The sequence below is a fragment of the Thecamonas trahens genome (genome assembly GCF_000142905.1).
Source record: "Thecamonas trahens ATCC 50062 unplaced genomic scaffold supercont1.51, whole genome shotgun sequence".
Classification (NCBI taxonomy): Eukaryota; order Apusomonadida; family Apusomonadidae; genus Thecamonas; species Thecamonas trahens.
Genome location: NW_013657629.1, coordinates 242,151 through 260,310, shown reverse-complemented (window position 1 = coordinate 260,310; position 18,160 = coordinate 242,151). Strand labels below are relative to the sequence as shown.

At 65.5% G+C, this 18,160-nt stretch overlaps 6 protein-coding genes across 6 annotated transcripts in view; 2 read left to right on the top strand and 4 right to left on the bottom strand.

The window, feature by feature from the left end:
• The first annotated feature begins 7 nt into the window (after positions 1-7).
• AMSG_09865 (uncharacterized protein) lies at positions 8-3,578 on the top strand. The gene has a single exon (XM_013898821.1). It carries the CDS (start codon positions 724-726, stop codon positions 3,325-3,327), a length of 2,604 nt encoding a protein of 867 aa, XP_013754275.1. The 5' UTR covers positions 8-723; the 3' UTR covers positions 3,328-3,578.
• AMSG_09864 (centrin 2) lies at positions 2,253-4,038 on the bottom strand. Its single transcript, XM_013898820.1, has one exon. The coding sequence runs from the start codon at positions 3,843-3,845 to the stop codon at positions 3,345-3,347; it is 501 nt and encodes a 166-aa protein (XP_013754274.1). The 5' UTR covers positions 3,846-4,038; the 3' UTR covers positions 2,253-3,344.
• A 505-nt stretch (positions 4,039-4,543) lies between these two features.
• AMSG_09863 (uncharacterized protein) lies at positions 4,544-5,043 on the top strand (the record flags this gene model as incomplete). The annotated part of the gene is made up of 2 exons (XM_013898819.1): positions 4,544-4,581; positions 4,644-5,043. The coding sequence occupies 2 exons, from the start codon at positions 4,544-4,546 to the stop codon at positions 5,041-5,043; spliced, it is 438 nt and encodes a 145-aa protein (XP_013754273.1).
• Positions 5,044-5,047: 4 nt separating this feature from the next.
• Positions 5,048-8,076, bottom strand: AMSG_09862 (ATP-dependent DNA helicase MER3; the record flags this gene model as incomplete). Its single annotated transcript, XM_013898818.1, has 2 exons — positions 5,048-5,883; positions 5,907-8,076. The coding sequence occupies 2 exons, from the start codon at positions 8,074-8,076 to the stop codon at positions 5,048-5,050; spliced, it is 3,006 nt and encodes a 1,001-aa protein (XP_013754272.1).
• Positions 8,077-8,309: 233 nt separating this feature from the next.
• AMSG_12297 (uncharacterized protein) lies at positions 8,310-14,781 on the bottom strand (the record flags this gene model as incomplete). Its single annotated transcript, XM_013898836.1, has 3 exons — positions 12,990-14,781; positions 10,672-12,377; positions 8,310-10,624 (listed from the first exon to the last, which is right to left on the bottom strand). The coding sequence occupies exons 1-3, from the start codon at positions 14,738-14,740 to the stop codon at positions 8,310-8,312; spliced, it is 5,772 nt and encodes a 1,923-aa protein (XP_013754290.1). The 5' UTR covers positions 14,741-14,781.
• A 147-nt stretch (positions 14,782-14,928) lies between these two features.
• The window catches only part of AMSG_09859 (armadillo repeat-containing protein 4), a gene marked incomplete at its 5' end in the record, with an annotated part of 4,130 nt that continues 898 nt past the window's right edge, over positions 14,929-18,160 (bottom strand). Inside the window, one exon of the mRNA XM_013898817.1 lies at positions 14,929-18,003. Coding sequence (XP_013754271.1) covers positions 14,956-18,003 — 3,048 coding nt within the window. The 3' untranslated portion in view covers positions 14,929-14,955. The remainder of the gene's footprint in view (positions 18,004-18,160) is intronic.

The window sequence follows — 18,160 nt, the reverse complement described above, 5'->3', positions numbered from 1 at the left end:
CGGGGGGGGGGGAGAGAGACCAGTCACACACACATAACACTAGTCAACGCCATAATAATTAATGAAGCTTCACAGACTTGCCGCACCGCCCACGGCAAAGTCATACGCACTTTTGGGGAGAGGGAGGGGGGGGAGGGCAAGTGGGGGGGAGTGGTGTAGGTAAAGGGGTGAAAGTGGAAGGTAGAGAGTGTGGTGACAATGAGAGGCAAGTGTAAATAGAGTGTTTCACTCTCATGCGAGAGGGTCGCCATGAATGGCCCGCACAAAATTGCACGGAACAAACGCGCCTTGTTCCGCATCTGGTCAAACGTGACGACTCATACGTCATCGGGTCAACGTTGGAAACGTTGCGCAGGGCAATTTATCGGCAGCCTCCTTGACACACACCCAAGCAGCAACCCTCATGCACAACATGTACACTGGATGATAGCCCTCAATCTACACACTTGCATTGTCCCGTTCAATTGAAGAAAGAAGCGGCCATGAGCGCACAACGGACGGTCAACGACTCTCCCCTGTCGGCTCGACAACGCTCTTTTGAACCGCTGAATGGATTGGAAACGTTTTTCTGACCATATCACAGACACGCCACAGAATACTTCTACGCTTGACTTCACCCGCCTTTACTCGACCGTCAACCCTCGTCGCCAACTCCCACCCATACCCTATCCCTCTCTCCTTCCCTAACGCTCTCTATATCTCTCCGTCTCTGCCGTAACAGCCATGGGTTCTACGCCGTCGTTCGAACGGGGTCCAGAGCTGGTCCGGGCCGGCCCGGTCTCGCCCGAGTGGGCTTTTCCACCGCGAACCATGGGAAAGGGCACTGGGCACACATACCGCAAGCCTGCGGTTCTCCCGCGTGCTTCGAGTACCAAGACGGAGGTCCTTCGATCATCGACACAGAGCTGGCAACCGCCGCCAGCCTCGCCGTCATCGCGCGGCGAGTCAGTCCCGATCTATATCCCACCGCCGCCGCGGGATGACGGCTCGGAGTTTCTGGTCGTCGACCCGTTGCTGAGCGAGCTGGTCCCGGCCCGGGTCCGGGAATCGGTCAACGACGTCGCCCGCGAGCTCTTCCACCACACCGGCGTACCGATCATGGCTGTGGCGGGCGTCACGCTTGGCGAATCGTTCGAAGAACAGGAAGCATGGCTCGATGGCGTGCGCGAGCGGGTCGAGCTCGCCCTCGCCCGCGACACCGGCAACCTGCCGCCCGATCACTACCTGCTCAGCGAGTTTGAAGACGAGCGCGAGCTTGGCAAGTACGTGACTGCGCTCCCGCGCTCGACCGTCGACAAGCTGCCGCGTTATTCGGATGACGAGCTCCGTGAGGACCAGCTCGTAGCCCGTGATTGGGTTCGCTGGGACTACGGGTGCGAGGTGGCGGTGGAGCGCGCGGCTCGCAAGCGCAAGAGCCTGAGCCCGGCCACCTTCCGACACTTGTCCGACCGCTACCGCGACTCGACTCGGACTGTCTGTACCCACATCGCCAACGAGGCCATGGCTGCCGGCGATGCGGTCCGCAGCGAGTCGCGACGCAAGCGCTCGCGCGACTCGACGGCGCCGACCCATGCCGCTCGCTGGCTCTCGCCCACTGGGCTCAGCACTCGCCATGCCACCGCGGCGCACAAGCCGGAGCTCATTGCTGCAGGCCTCGACGACGCCATTTGGGCCTCGCCGGACGTGACTGACAAGCTCCGGCACTACGCCAACTCGGTCTTTGCCGAGTGGGGCATCGGTGGCGCGCATGGCTGGGACTCGGGCATTCTGATTGTACTCTGGCGCGCACGTGGCTCGCTCGCCGACGTCACCAGCGGCGACGACAGTGTGTGGCTCCTCGATGTCGTCGTCGGCCGCTCCTGGGGCGACGCTCCGGGCAACTACACTCTCATCGACAACCTTGTCTCGCGAGTCATCACTCCCGTCGTTACCTCTGGTTTTGCCGTTCCGCTCCACGATGACGTCAGCGAGTACCGCCGCGCTGCCTCAATGCCCGCCCCGCGCCCGCGCGCCTCAGCCACCCTCGCATCCGCCCGCTGGGGTATGTCAGAGAGCTCGATGACTGGTGCCCAAACCTCAACTACGGCCACAATGGACGAAGGGAGCTGCTCAGAGCAGGAGGAAGAGGAGTCCGGGTCGACGTCGGTCGACTCGTCGACGAGCTCGTACACCTCCAGCTCGGATAAGGGCAGCTTTGACCGGTCGGTCATGATCGGCGGCGAGTTCCCGGACGAGTTTGACTCGGCCAGTGACCGGTTCGAAGCCGTCCTCCTCGCCGCCATTGACAAGATCCGCACCACGCTGGTTGACGTCGCCATGTTAAGCAAGGGCGGCATGAAGTATGCCATCTCACCCGAAGCCGTTCTCGGTTATCGGTCGTTCCGGCGCAGCAGACGGAAGAGCCGCAGAACTCGCAGCGGCGGTGAGCCACGCCCTTGCCCATGCCAGGCATGCGTTGACGCCCGCGGCGGGTGGGGTCTCTTTCCGCCGCTCCCCATTCAGGGCGTGTACTACCAGATGGTCGTCGACCACGCGCGGGTCTTTGGCCCGCGCGCCACGGTCTCACTCGAGACTCGCCTCCGCGACGTCTTTGACACCGTCCGCGCCCCGATTGTCCTCGTCACTCTCCTCCGAGTCGTCAACCGCGACAAGCTCAAGGGCCGCTTCGCCCGCTACGCACGCGGCATGTTCAACAACTGGCGCCTCGGCTACGAGGAGTGGAACCACGGCATCCTTGTCGTCTACTCGGTCCACGACCACAAGGTCGTAGTGGTACCTGGCGAGGACTGGGACTCGGAGATGCAGACGCTTGCAGCAGACATCGAGGTCACTCTCTCGACCGTCGTGAGCCACCACAACGAGCTCCGCGCCGAGCTCCGTGCCGAGCTGCCGGGCCAGTCGGAAGCGCAGGATGCCCGCTTCGACGACGCCGTCACCGAGCTTGGCTACCCATTCAACGCCTACTTTCCGGCCCTACTTGCCGACACTGTCGCCAGCCTTGCCGCCTACGCCAAGCTTGCGCTCCGCAACTCAGGCAGCACGCTCTCGTCCGAGACCTCCTGCTCCGACTCGGACTCGGACGCGGCTCGACGGCCCGGCCCGCGCTCGGTCTGGCCGCGCGCGCCGCGCTGGAGACCCTCAGCTATCCGCCCTGCCCACAGCGGCTACCGCGTCCCGTCGTCATCGCGTGAGACTGCCGAGCGCGAGTCAGTCATCGACCGATGGATCATGCCGTACTCGTGTGGCACTGCTTCGCCCAAGCCGACCGTCACCGGTGCATTCGACCATGCCCTCTTCCAGCGTATGCCGCACGACGACGACGCATAGTCCCCGCATCTGCCACCTCACCGCGTCGCTTTCTTCATCATCCGCGCAAAGTCGGTCCAGGCGATGGCGCCGAGCGGATCGCCGGTCGCCACCTCGAGAATCTGGTAGATCTCGTCGTCCTCGATGTCGACCTCGATCTCGGCCGCAATGGCTTTGATGTTCTTAAACGTGATCTTGCCTTTGCCATCGACATCAAACTCGGTAAAGGCCTCGAGCAGCGTCGCGTCCGAGTCGGTCTCGCGCATCAGCACCGCCATCATCTTCTGGAACTCAAAGAACTCGATGCACCCGTTGCCGTCCTGATCAATGTGCGCCACCATGGTCTCGATCCGCTTTGAGTTTGGATCAAAGCCCAGCGCCCGGATAGCCACATCCAGTTCGTTCCGATCAATGTCTCCAGAAAGGTCCGAGTCGAACAAGTCAAACGCCTCGCGGATCTCCTTCTTCTGCCGCTCCGTCAGCCCCGCCACCGCCGTTGCCAGGCTCGACACGCCCCCGCGCTTCTTCCGCCCGTTCATGGTCCTCTTGCGACAGCCAACGACAAGCAACCGAATGCCACCCAGGAATCCAGCCAACTACCCAGCCAGTCACCAAATGTGTTGGGGCCTTGGGAGAGTTGGGTGTGACCTCTGCCCACGCCCAAGTCCACCACTCACCGCCGCCTGCCACCGCTCACCGTCGCCTGTCGAACCGGTGTTCCCCCACCCCCCCCACCCCCCCCCCCCCCCCCCCTCCCACACACACACAACCCCACCGCCACCCGGACCAAACACATACTCCTCTTCTCCCTACCCCGTATCATCTCCTCCTCACACATCTAATTATATATATATATGGGTACGTCTCCCCGCCCCCCTCACCCCCTCACCCCCTCACCCCACCACCCTCCAACTCACCCCCCCCCTTCACCTGCGCAGGCAAGGCCTCCTCCAAACCCCCGCGGACACCACAGTCACCCACGTCCTCCACGCCCACACACACACACACGCCCGAACCTACACCTACACACACACACACACACCACTCCCAATCCGTTGCTGCGAACGCACTCTTCGATGCCCTCCTGGCCCACGACACCGATGCCGATGAGCCTCGGTCGCCCCCCTCTCCTGGCGGCGACAGCTCTGACGAACTCGGCCCGTTTGGTGTCTCCTTCTTCTGCGAGACCATCAAGAGGACACCGGATGACTTTGCGGTTCTCGTCATTGCTCATGCCATGAATGCTGCCCGCATGGGCTTCTTCTCGCGGGACGAGTTTGTGGCCGGTATGATCGCTATGGGCTATGCTCCCGCTCCCTCCTCCCCCCGCTGGACAGCCTTGCTCACTGGGCCGCATCCGCTCTTCCCGACCTTGTGAGTGCTGCTCGTGCCTCGCCGGACGTCTTTACTGACGTCTACGAGTACGCCTTTGGCTTTGCCTGTGAGCCCGGCCAGCGATCGCTCCATCTCGACGCCGCCGTCCTCATGCTCCGCGTCCTCTTTCTCGCAAGCCACCCACACCTCGACCCGTTCACCACCTTTCTTGCTGCACAGTCTGAGTACCGCGGCATTAACCGCGACCAGTGGTGTTCCTTCCTCGAGTTTGCTTGCACCTATGCCCCGACGCCAGACGCTCTCACAGACTACGACCACGACGCTGCCTGGCCCGTCCTCCTCGACGACTACGTCGCCTGGATCCGCGACGGCAAACCTTTGCCCGATCGCGACTCTCCCTAAGCTGCTACCGCGGTACGCTTCGCATCGCCGCTGGATGCGCTCGCGTCGGCGGCGGTGCTCGCACCATCTCGCGCAGCCCGCGCGGCATGGCCGGCACCTGGAACGAGTGCCGGAACGAGTGCCTCCCTTCGCTGCTACCCGCATCACCTTTGCCGCCGCTCTTGACTCGCTTGCTCGCCCGGCTGCCCTCGCCCACCTCGGCCGTCACCCGCTTCCGCCGCCGCTGCACGTGCAGCTCGCGCCCCATGCTCCCGCCAGCGCTCTCGCTCCGCGCCCCGGGCATGACCCCGAGTGGCACCCGTATGTCCGCGTCGACCCCGACCACCTCATGCGAGATGAATGAGACCGCCATTGTCATCTTGCTTCCGCTCCCCGCGCCTGCTGCTGCTGCCTCGTCCACAGAGTACGTCACGCTCACCACCCGCTCGTTCCCCTGCACCGCCTCGAGCACCACCACGTCGTTCGTCTCCACAATGCCGGCAAGGAGCGTCGCCTTGGCATCGCTCCCCACCGCCCATCCGGGCCACTCGGCCACAAGCTCGATGGCCCACCCGGCAAGCCCTGTCCCGCTCCGCAGCGCGCTCACCCGCGCCTGCACCCGCACCCGGTGGCCCTCCACCAGCGCTGCTGCCTGACTGCGCAGCTTGGCGCCAAAAGGTGCCCGCCGCGTGCACACAGACTCGAGTCGCCCGGGCACAGCTGCGGCTACCTCGGCCACGCCGCCCAGTCCGGCCTCGCGCAGCTTGCGCGCAAGCTGGATGCCCACTCCGTCAAGCTGGCGCGCGCCCAGTCCGCTCGAGTGCCACAGCCCGGCCTTGAACGACTTGGCCACAAGCACTGCTGCCCGCACCACCCGCAGACACCGCGTCCGCCCCCGCGCCCGAGTTTGAGCACAAGCACCTGCACCAGCGCCCGCGACAGCCGCGCCCCGATCTGCACCAGTCGGTGCGCCTCCTGCGCCAGGCCCGGCGCTTCGATCTTGACCCCACTCAGCGCCGCCTGCCACAGTACGTTGACCTTGTCGGCCTCGGACCGGATCGTCCGCTCACGCCGTCCGCGTCCGCCGCTCTGTCCGCGCTTGCGCGTCACGAGCGGATGCGGCAGCTCGTCCCCGCTGCTCGCACGCGCCAGATTCAGCTTCGCCAGTACCCGCTTCTCGTTTCGCCGCAGGAGCACCTCTTCGAGCTCGCGTGCCTGTGACAGCGCCGCAAGCACCTCCTCCATCCCGCTCTCCCCGCCTAGGCCGTCAAACTGCACCATCGTCGCAAACCGCATGCCAAACGCAGACATGAATCGCCCGCCCGGACACGCCTCCACCCGCCCGTCGCCGCACACACGCACCAGCCCGGCTTTCGCTAGCTCCGCCACGCACGGCGCCACGACGCTGTCGTACCCCGCGCTCGCTCCGCTTGCAAGCTGCGAGACGTGGAAAAACGTCGACTGGAGCCACGCCTCCCCGCTCGCCTCGTCGCGGATCCGCCCGAGCACAATCTCGGTGTTGATCACCTCGGGCAGCCGCGCCTCCAGCTGCGACACAAGCGCCATGTGTCCGGTCTCCAGCCGCCGGTACCGGCCCACGTTCTCGTTGGCCGTCAGCACCACCGCCGTCGCGCTCTCGCCCTGCACCGCAAACCCGGGCCGCCCCGCCCGCCCCACCATCTGCAGCATCTCCATTGCAGAGTACTCGGCGTACGCCCCACCAACGTACCGCTGCGTTGACTTGATCACCACCGTCGCTGCCGGCAGGTTCACCCCAAGCGCAAGCGTCGTTGTCGAACACAAAATCGGGAGCTCAGAGCTCAGGAACAGTGCCTCCACCGTCGCCCGGTCGCTCGCGCTTAGCCCAGCGTTGTGGAACCCGACCCCGAGCGGGAGCACCGCGCCCAGCGCCGCCGATCCCACCCGCTCGGCCGCCGCGTCCAGCGCCGCCCGCTGCGCCGCCCCGCGCGCACCACCCGCGAGCACCCCGCCGCTGCCCAAGTCGTGCGTCACAAGGTGCTTGGCAGTCGCCGCCGCCCCGCTCCGCGACGAGCAAAAGATGAGCGTCGGCAGCATGCCGCCGCCCGCAGACACTCTCCGCCGCTGCCCGTGCGCCATCAGCACCTCAAACACCCGGTAGTTGAGCGACCGCTCAAACATGAATCCCGACCGGTTCCCCACACGCGTCCCTAGCACTACAAGCTCAAGCGGCACAGGCCGGTAGCTCGCCGGAAATGCGAGCACCCCGCTGGACGAGACCCCGAGCCACGCCCCGACCTCGCCCACGTTGGGAATCGTCGCAGACGCTGCCACAAACCGCACACCGCGCCCACACGCGCCGCCGCACATCTTGAACCGCGAGACAACAACCTCGAGCACAGCACCGCGTCCGCTGTCGCCCACCATGTGCACCTCGTCTAGCATCGCGAGCACAAGCCGCTCCTCGAGCCTGCACACCGTCGCGCTCCTCTTTCGCGTGTACATCTCCCACTTTTCTGGCGTCGCCACAACCACAATCGCCCGCTCGCTCGACCGCACGCCCCGATCCAGCATGCTGTGGAAGCTCCCTCCCCCGGCCCCGCCTCCATCCGACGACACCTCCACCACCGTCGCTAGTCCGGCCAGCCCGGCCCTCCACGCCCTCACCCGCTCGCGGACCAGCGCCTTGGTCGGCGCCACGTACACCGCTACCGGCGGCGGGCCGCCGCAGCCACTCCCACTCCGCCACCCCACTACTACACGCAGCACCGCAAGATCAAACACCGCAGTCTTGCCCGACCCCGTCGGCGCAGACACAACCATCGATCCGTCTCCGTACCACGCTTCGAGACACTGCGACTGCATCGCGTTAAACGTCGCAAATGGAAATAGCCGCGCAACGCTCTCCCCCAGCTCACCGGTCACCGTGCTTGTTGCCACCAGCGCCACACTCTGTGGATCGTTTGCCACTGTTGCTCCCGCCAGAGCCGCACTTGCTCGCGAGCTCCACCGGCCTTGCGCGTTATTGACCGACGCCGCCGCCACAAACTGCGGCTTTTTCCGGATTTTGGCCATTTCGCTTGATCTGATCACAGCTCGCTTCGCTTTCTCGTCCCCCTCTTCCCCCCTCACATCCTCATCCAACACACACACACGCATCCTCTCGCCCCGCACCGCTACGGCCTTGGGCGGCGAAAGCCCCGCCATCAAGTCCTCCAGCCATGCTGGCCGCTCTGACGTCATCCGTATCAATGATGTGCCCTGCGCTGCACGCGACAAGTCTGGAGAAAGAGCTGTGGATTCATTTATCACGCACGTGGCGGGGTCGGCGTCGGCTGGACCGGCCGGCGGACCGGCGACTTGGACAAGTTCGACCGATTCTGCCGGGCCGAGCCCGGGGACGGCGGCGAGCCGAGCCCGCGCGAGACCTTGGACACGTTGGGGTTATTCTCCGAGTTGACAATCTTGCGCTTGCGCCGCCGCTGCGCCTCGGCGGCTGCCAGTCGCGGCCGTGACGGCGACGCGAGCGATGCACTCGTCGCTACAGAGTCGGCAAACGAGAGCCGCCCGAGCGAGGCCTTCTTCGGCGAGTCAGATGTCATCGGCGGCGCCGCCTTGCCCACAATGATGTCGCGCCGCGAGGCATGCTGCGGGAGATGGAACTCGGTCGGGAGGTACGAGTGCGTCTCGTCGAGCCGTGCCGGTGCTGCCGCAGCCCGGAACAGCGCAGATGGCAGCATGATCTGCCCGGGGTGGGCCGCCAGCTTCCACGACCGCCGGTCCGTCTCGGCCTTGAGGATGCGGAGCGCCATCTCCACGAGTGCGTAGATCCGCGGCGTGAGCGGCGGCTGCGCCCCGGACGCGTCCTCCGTCGCGAGCATCGTCGTCAGGAGCGTGTGCACAAACCCAAAGTTGGTGCCACGGTGCGTGAGCGCCTCGATGAGCGCTGTCAAGTACTGGCAAAAGTGATCGAGGTCGTCGTCAAAGTAGTCGGGGTGGCCCGCGAGCATGTGCACAAAGTACGGCAGCGCGTACTCGGGCGCCACAGACGCGTGCACCGCAGGCCTGCCCACCACTCGCGCCGCCTCGGCACTCCGCGACTTGACCACGGCCTTGAGGTACTTAGCCGCAGCATCCTGGTTGTCCCGCTCAGGGTCGACCACCGCGAGCGTCAGCAGCGCCGCGTACTTGGTCGACAGCGCCGCGTGGTTGATCGCCTCGAAAATCGCTCGCGCTACAAGCTTGCGCACCTCAAACACAGGATCCTGCATGCACAGCGCCACAAGCGCGTACACACGTGCGCGAATGAGCACAGGCGCCAACCGCACCCGCAGCTGCAGCGTGTCCAGCCGCAGGATCGCCTTCACAGCCTCAAGCCGCACACGCCCAGCCTCCGCCGACTCATCGTCCATCACGCCCTCCAGCGTCGCCGCAAGCACCTCGACACAAAACTCGACAACAGGCATGTCGCGCGAGCTCACGTACTCGTCACTCGTCACGCTCCCGATCGCCAGCGACGCTAGCGCCTCAATCGCACGCGTCTTAACAAGCGTCCCGTAGCTCGGCACCTCGCTCCACGTCAGCCGCACCGTGTCTGCCGCCTTGCGCGATCCGCCTGCCGCCTTGCGCACAAGTCCCGCAAAGCTGCTCGAGTCTTCGCGGACTTCGTCGGCGAGCCCGCTCGCGTGCAGTGCTGCAAGCTCCTCGCCCTCCACAAACCCGCCCGGCAGCTCCAACAGCGCCTTGGCAAACGGCAGGAGCACAGCGTCCAACGCCACACGCAGCGCAGCCGGGAACCGCAGCGAGAGCTCGGCCCATGCCGCGAGCAGCGCAGGCACGGCCCCACGCTTCCGCGCAACGCTCCACGCCCCGCTCGCTCCGCCCGCCGCACACCCCACCACGGCATCCACCAGCGGCTGCACCGCATCACTCTCGCCGCTGTGCGTCTTGGCGAGAACCCGAACCATCAGCTGCGCTTCTGCACAGCTGGCCCCATCTACAAGCGCCGCCAGCGCTTCCGGCAGCTGGGTGTGCTCGTCAGACTCGCGGTCGAGCCACATGCCCGTCGCCAAGAGGAGCTCGAGCCCAACCTGCCGCGCAAGCGGGTCCGACTCGGCGTGCGCCGGCTCGAGCAGCGCTAGAAACGCCGCGTGCTCGTTGGCAAACGCATGCGGGAAGCTCCGCCCCAGCAGCGACGTCAGCGAGAGCGAGACCACAAGTCCGGCCACGCGCTCCTTGAGCGCCATGCCCGCCAGTGGCTCCGCCCCGCCCGCCTCGTGCACCCCGCTCGCAAACTTGCTTCGGATCCCCTCGATCTGCGCAAGCAGCACCGCGAGCACCTCGGTCGCGCAGTACGGGTTCGCCGCCTTGCGCGCAATCTGGGTCATCACGTCCACAAACGCCGCACGCCGCCCGGCGCCCTTCACCGTCGCCCCCGCCACTGCCGCCTTGACAAACTCCTCCCGCGCCGCAGCCACGCTCCCTAGCTCGAGTCCCGGGTCCAGAAGCTTGGCCAGCAGCTTGAACACGTTGCCGTCCACCACCTTGTGCAGCTCGCGGAGGACCTCGCTAGTTCGCGCCCGCGTGTGGCCCACCACCATCGCCCCGAGCGCCCCAACAGCGACTCCATCCGCGCCGCCACTCCTTCCGGCGCCTCCCGCGAATGCGCACTCCGCAGCTTGAGGTACGCCGAGAGCACGACATAAAACTGTGCCCTCTGTCGGAACAGCAGCTCCAGACCCTTGCGCGCCACCAGCGGCGCAGTGTCAAACACAAACAGCAGCGTCTCGGCACGGTCCGCAGCGTCGAGCTCGCGCCCACCGCCCTCGCCGCCAGGCAGAATAACTTCGTCAAACACAGCCTCAATCTCAAACCGGAGACTCGACAGCTCCGCGTCGTTGCCCGAGAGCGACGCAAGCGTCTCCAGCTCGCCGTCGTTCATCGGCCCGCCAAACCCCACGTCGCCGTCACCAAGCGTCAGCGCAATGTTCGACACCAGCGAGAGAATCGAGCCCGGAATCCAGTCCAGCTGCGGCGCGTCTGCAGCGAGCGTGTCGTCCAGAAACGCGTCGCGGTAGACCGCGTACGCGCGCGCCAGCGCGCCCATCGCTGCCTTGGCCACCGCGGGCTTGCGGTCCAGCAGCCGCGACCCGACCTGCAGCAGCGGCTCGGCAAACGCCGCTGCCGTCGCAGGCCTCGACGCCAGCTGCGCCACAACCTCGATAGCTGCAATCCGCACCCCGGCATCGGTATCCTCCAGCCGCTCCAGCAGCAGCGGCGTCAGCTCCGCCTGCACCTTGGCCCCATTCGCGCTCAGAATCGCGGCCGTCATCGAGACCATCGCCGTCCGCACCCGGCTTGAGATGTCGCGGAACCGGTCCTTGAACACACCAAACAGCGGCGGATACTTTTCGTACAGCGACCCGCCGCGAGGCGCCTTCAGCGCAGCAAGGTTGCCCACCAGCTCCACAAGCCCGACACGCTGCTCCTCGTCTTCCGTCTTGAGGTGCTCCTCCAGCTGCGGAAGCACGTACAGCAGAATCGACGGTGCCGCCGCATACAGCGCAAACACAATCGATGCTGCCTCATCCGCAAGTTCGTACTCGCTCGTCTTGCCCGCAAGAAGCACGTCGTGGAGCCACGATGTGACGTACGGCTGCAGCCGCGTCGACACATTCTGCACCAGCATCAGCGCAAGCTCGTGCGCCGCCGCAGCCTGCTGCGCCTGCGCCGGCAGCAGTTGCGTAAAAATCTCGTCGAGCACCTCCTGCGACACCGCATCAGACTCGTCCACAAGCGACGTCAGAATCGAGACAAGGTACGCCTTGATGTGGCTCTGGTCAGCCCGCAGTTGGGGTGCGAGCTCAAACGCCAGCCGGTACAGCTCGAGCACCTGGTCGTGAAGCTCAAACTCGATAAGCAGAATGTACGTCTGCGTCCGCACAAGCTCTTCCAGCAGTGCAAAGACCCGCGGGTACAGCGGCGAGTCAGCCGTCAGGTGGTTACGGAGCACCTTGTGGAAGAGTGTGAAAATGGTTTTGATCTCGCCCGCAGACGAGTACGGCGCGTGCGGCGCGTACACACGCAGCAGCTGCGCAAGCACCAGCGCACCCGTCACCACAAGGCCTTGGTCGCTCGACTTGACCACCCGCGAGTCCACAAGCGCCTCCGCAAGCGCCTCCAGCCCAGGCCCATGTCCGGCCCGCAAGTCCACCTCGTTCTCCGCCGCCACGCTCAGCGCCTTGGACACCGCCTCCAGCCGCGTCCTCAGCTGGCTCGCAGACAGCCGCCCCGCCAGAAACTCGGGCGAGAACAGCGTCGAAGGATCAGACAGATCCACAGAGTCCGCCTCGGCAGCCGCACCCGTCGCCGTGTCACTGTCACATCCCGCAGCCGGTGAATGTCTTCCCTCGTCAGTCACACGCGCCTCGCCTGCCTCCAGGAAAAGGCCGTCAAGCCAAAAAAAGGTCGCATCTCCACGAATCTACCACTGCCTTCCTCCCTCACCCACCCACCCACACCCTTACTTGCAGAGCACCCACGAGCGTGTCCATACATCCAGCGCATATACCTCTACGTGTGTGTGTGGGGGTACTTATTCGTGCAGGGAGGGTGTGTGTGGATGTGGTGGTTGCGGTGGCTGTGGCGGCTGTGGCGGCTGCCGTCGACTCTCGCGGCTTGCCCAAGCCACACCGGCAAGCCACACACCTCCCCACCTCCCCCACCCCTGCCACCCTCCTCCCCCCACCCCTAACACCAATCCCCCCGCAACCCCCCCAACCCCCACCCCCCCCCCCCTTCCCCCCTTACCCCTCTTACATCCCAACGTACTCGGTAAAGTCTGTCAAGGCAAGTGGGGTGTAGCCGACCCAGCCACCACCCGTCACCCGACCACTTACAACACCACGACTCACGACACAAACGAGACACATTACTTTGATTCCATTAAAAGCGAGAGAAGAATGAGAGGAGAGGGGAGGGCGCGTTACGATGACGAAGCCGCCGCCGCATCCTTGTTCTTCCGGCGCTTCTTCTTCTTGCCGAGCGACTTGATGACGCCGACGGCAATGGTCTTGCCCTCGTCGCGGAGCATGAAGCGGCCGAGCTGGGCAAAGTCAGCGTAGGTCTCGACACAGATCGGCTGCTCGGTCTTAAGCCGCGCGATGATGGTTTGGCCCTGCTTGCCAAAGCGCGGGCGGGTCTGGACGACATCGCCGGTCTTACGGTCGATGACCGAGACGAGCTTGGCAAACTCGACCTCCTCCACGCACGCGTGGACGTGGAGGATGCACTTGAAGCCTGGCGCGAGGATGTTGGTAATGTCAAGGAGCATGACTTGCGCCTCAAACTCGGTGACGTACGAGACGAGGTTGTCGGGCTCGCAGAGCACAAACCCGTTCTTGACATCGCCCTCGTCCACACCCTTGAGCTTGATCTTAAGGTTGTCGCCTGGCTCACCCACCTCGACCTCGTACTCGTCGATCCACAGGCCAATGACCTCGACCGGCATTTGGTTCGGCATGAGGACCAGGTTGGCACCGTTGGCAATCGTACCGGCCTCGAGCTTGCCCATCACCACCACGCCCATGTCGCGGTACGAGTCGGCAATCGGGAGCCGCAGCGCGGCGTCCATCAGCCGCTGCGGCGGCCGCAGCTGCTCAAGGAGCGTGAGAAGCGGCGGGCCCTTGTACCATGGGCAGAGGCCCTCAGGAATCGGCTCCTTGAGGTTGTACCCGGCAAGGCCCGAGACAGGCATGAACACAAGGTCGGACTTGGAGTACCCGACCCCCTTGAGGTACGGCTTGATCTTCTTCACAATCTCCATAAACCGGTCCTTCGACCAGTTGACAGACTCGTCGTCCATCTTGTTGATCACCACAATGAGCTGCTTGACGCCGGCCGTCTTGGCAAGCATCGCGTGCTCGCGGGTCTGCCCGCCGCGGTCAAACCCGGTCTCAAACTCGCCCTTCCGCGACGAGACAACAAGCACGCCCACGTCTGCCTGCGACGCTCCGCCAATCATGTGCGGGATGTACGCCTTGTGCCCGGGCGCGTCTAGAATGGTGAACCGCTTCGAGCCGGTCGAGAACGACGCACGCCCGACTTCCACCGTCTTGCCACGGTCGCGCTCCTGCTCCGTCGTATCCATCGCCCACGCGTATTTCCACGACTCACGCGAGTTGGCCTTGGCCTCACGCTCGTACTTGTCCAGCGTCCGCTGGTCCAGCCCACCCGTCAAGTACATGATGTGGCCCGAGATCGTCGACTTGCCGGCATCCACATGCCCAATGAACACAATGTTCACATGCTTCTCCGCCCGCTCACTCACCACAGCCTTCTTGGCCGAGCTCGATGCTCCGGCCTCGCCGTCGCCACCGTCTGCCGCATTGGCGTCGTCGCCAGCGGCCTCGGCAGCAGCAGCGGCAGCAGCCTCGGCCTCGGCAGCGGCAGCAGCCTCAGCCTTGGCAGCAGCAGCGGCAGCAGCCTCAGCCTCGGCAGCAGCAGCGGCAGCAGCCTCAGCCTCGGCAGCAGCAGCGGCAGCAGCCTCAGCCTCGGCAGCGGCAGCAGCCTCAGCCTCGGCAGCGGCAGCAGCAGCAGCAGCAGCAGCAGCCTCGGCCTCGGCCTCGGGCGTGGGATCCGCAGCAGGCGGCGGAGTGGTGGTTGCGGCAACCGAAGCCGGGACAAAGACAGCGGCAGAGGCAGAGGGCTTCCACTCGGCAGCAGCCGGGTTCAACGACATAAGTGACGGTGTTTCCGGGTGAAATGGAGGGGAGTGTGAGTAATGTGTTTCGCTCAACAAGCCCCGCCCGCCCTTGCCCGTCCGTCAGGTCTGGTGAAGCCTTCCGAATTCTGGATGGAGCCACACCGGTGTCGACGACCATTTGCCAAGCGTCGTTCGCCTCCCCCTCCCCCCCCTCCTTCCATGACGGGCTTGCTGCTCTGCTACTTTGTTCACTACACGCCGTCGTCAGGATATGAAGACGTGGGGCCAGGCACAGCGTCCGGATCGTTGTGGGCGGCACGCTCGTTGGCAAGAGCGAGGGCGCGGATGTTGGCGAGGGCGCCGGCGGCGGCCTCGGAAAGGCTGGTGTCCGGCGAGCCGATGAGGTTGAGGAGCGGCGGGACGACGCCCTCGTCGTGCATCTGCAGGCAGTTGGCGGCGTGGAACGAGAGCTGGTGGAGGGCGCGAGCAGTGGCGCGGTGGACATCCGGGTCACGCGACGCAAGGTAGCCGACGAGCGGGCGGACCGCTCCAGCCTGGCCAAACCCGACTCCGTTCGAGCCCCACGAGCAACACTCGGCAATGGCCTCGGCGAGATACTGTCTCAGGTGGTCGTTGCTCGTCGGCGTCAGGTCCGAGAGCAGCCAGATGACGCCGTGGTCGGTGATGACCGCCAGGTTGTCGCGGTTCTTGGCAATCTGCGCAATGACCGCACAAACGCCGGCCCGCACGTTGTCGTCGGGCACCTTGAGGAGGCCCACAATGAGCTCGAGCCCACCCACAAACTGGTTGATGAGGTGGCCAGAGACCGCGCCCGATGAGATACACGACGCAATCGACCACGCCGCAGACTCGACAACCGCCGCAGACTTTTTCTTGAGCAGCGACCAGAGGTACTTGACACCGTCCACCTCTTCGTCCAGAATGACCTTGAGGCACGGAGGGTGGATGGCGCACGCCCCGAGGCACTGCGACGCGTTGATGAGCAGCTGCTCGTTAGTCTCCTTGAGCTTGTCCACAAGGACCGCAATGCCACCCGCGTCGTGGATGGTCTTGCGGACCGGCGGCGACGCCGCAGCCTTGGTCAGCGCGCCGACCGCATTGATCACCACCGCCTCGTTCGGGTGCGAGACGTGCGCCACGAGTGTCGATATCGCCCCGCGCCGCGCAAGGAGCGCCACGTTCTCCATCTTGGACGCCAGCTTCCACACGCATCCAGTCACAGACTCGAGCAGGTGCTCATCGTCGGTGGCGAGGAGCGCAACCAGCGCCACCAGCCCGGCCTCCGACACCTGACCCTGCGTCTCCTCGTCAGCAGCGAGCCGGAACAGCGCTGACGCCGCCTGCGTCCGCAGTGCAAGATTGCCCGAGCTCAGCAGCTCGACCACATACGGAATGAGTCCGAGCGACCGGACCTCGGCTCGGAACGACGCGTCGCCGCCGCACCGCTCCAGGACACCCACCACCGGCACCAGCAGCGTGTCAAGCGGGCCGAGGCCGGCCAGCTGCGGCTGGGCCGCGTCGGCATCGGTCAGGATTGCAGCAAGCAGCGGCGCCACGCTCGCCGCACGGATTGCAAGCTGGTTCTTGCGTGAGCCCGCGAGCACGTACAGCGCACGCGCTCCAGCCTCCAGCAGCGGCAGTGGGTTGCTCTCCGGCAACGCCGCAGACACGTCCAGCAGCGAGACAAGATATGGGATGGCTCCATGCCGCCGGACTGCGCGCCGGTTGCGCGGGTTGGTGCAGACCTTGGCGAGCGTGTCCGCCGCCAGCGTCTTGACCGCGTCCGAGCCCGAGGAGCAGAGCTCACAGAGCGGCGCCACCCCGTCGAGGCCCTCGAGGCACGTCTTCATCCGCGGCGACTCCATGATCCGCCACAGCACCTTGAGCGCTGCCAGCTGCGGCCGCGAGTAGTGGACTGTCAGCAAGTTGATGAGCACGTCGAGCCCACCGCCCTCCAGAATCGCCAGCTGCGCCGTCTCCTTCTCCAGCTCCGAGTCGAGGAGGTGGACAAGGCAGAGGACCGTGACCGTCTCGGTCGAGCTCCGCAGAATGCCCACCAGCTTTTGGACCCGCTCGAAAATGGGATAGTCCCGCTGCTGCAGCGCAAACGGCTGGAACTCGACAACCTCGTCGTCAGACTCGGCGTCCGAGTACACATTGCCGTGGTAGTCAGCCGGCGTCGTCGGCCGCTCGCCCCGCGTCCCTGGCCGTGACGCCTGCCCGGTCTCCAGCAGCGCGTCCAGTGTCGAGTGGTGGACAGCGGCGAGCTCCGACTCGCGCGCCCGCCGCTGCTGTGAGAGGTACTCATAGTCGATTGCCGTCTCGTCGAGCGCCACCCACTTGGACGACGGCGGCTTGTCGTCCTCAAGTGTTTTGCGCAGCCGCCGCGACGACTCGCCGCTAGCCGCCTCGGCCCGCCGCGTCCGCCGACGCCGGCCCCGCCCGCCATTCCGCCCGCCGCCCACTGGCCGCGCCGAGCGGCGGGTTCCACGCGACTCGCGCGTCCGAGGACCCTGCGCTGCAGCCGCCTCGCCCGTCGGCCGAAATTCGCCGCCGGCCCGCGACCGGAACGCAAAGAGCTGCTTGTCGATGTGCTTGGCGATGCGCGGCGAGTGCGCCCGGAGCAGGTCTACAAGCGACGGCACAAGCCCCGACGCCGGATCGTAGCTCAGCCGCGTGCCGTCGGCAGACTCGGCGTAGCCGCCGTTGACAAAGTAGCCCTTGCGCGAAGCCGTGATGAAAAACTCTTCGCCGTCGGCCGTCCGCACCACCAGGTACGCCAGCTCGCCGCGGGCCTCGCGCCACGGCGGGACCTGCGGCTCCGAGTTGAACACAAAGTTGGGATCAAAGCCTACGTGCGCAAGCAGCGTCTGCACCGAGTTCTCCACAAACCGACCGAGATACTCGACCTCGTGCAGGACCTGGTCGCGGGTGAGCGAGGTCGACGAGCTCTTGGCGTCGTCCACGGCTTTGGCCAACAGCTCGAGGTCCATCTGGTTGATAACAATCATCAGTTGCATCCGCTCTGACGTCGCCGCAGCCTCGTCGCCCGTCTGCGCATTCATCATCCGGAAGCCCTGCATGAGGATGTCGCCCGGCTCGCCGGCCACGCCGGCCACCGTGTTGATCGCCTGCGGGTTGGCCTCCACCAGCGCCCGCATCTCGTTCGTCGGCGAGCTGGCCACTTCCAGGTGCTTGGCGAGCGTGCTGACTGAGCACACGCTCGCCTTGCCACCTCCCAGCGAGTACAGCGGCGCGCCGGAGACTGGGTGCTTTTCCTGTGCGTATGTTGGGGGGAGGGGGTGAGCATGACGGCGGTTGATCAACGCCGTTTGCCGTTGAGCGGAAAAGGCCGTGATCGGGGACGGAAGCGAGCGGGCGGGGAGAGGGAGGTGGGACAAGGTGGGGGGATGGGGCGTGTAGTCGGTGCATTAT

What these genes read in the sequence shown, in the direction of transcription:
- AMSG_09864 (XM_013898820.1), bottom strand. Translation starts at nt 3,845, where the DNA reads ATGAACGGGCGGAAGAAGCGCGGGGGCGTGTCGAGCCTGGCAACGGCG.
- AMSG_09865 (XM_013898821.1), top strand. Translation starts at nt 724, where the DNA reads ATGGGTTCTACGCCGTCGTTCGAACGGGGTCCAGAGCTGGTCCGGGCC.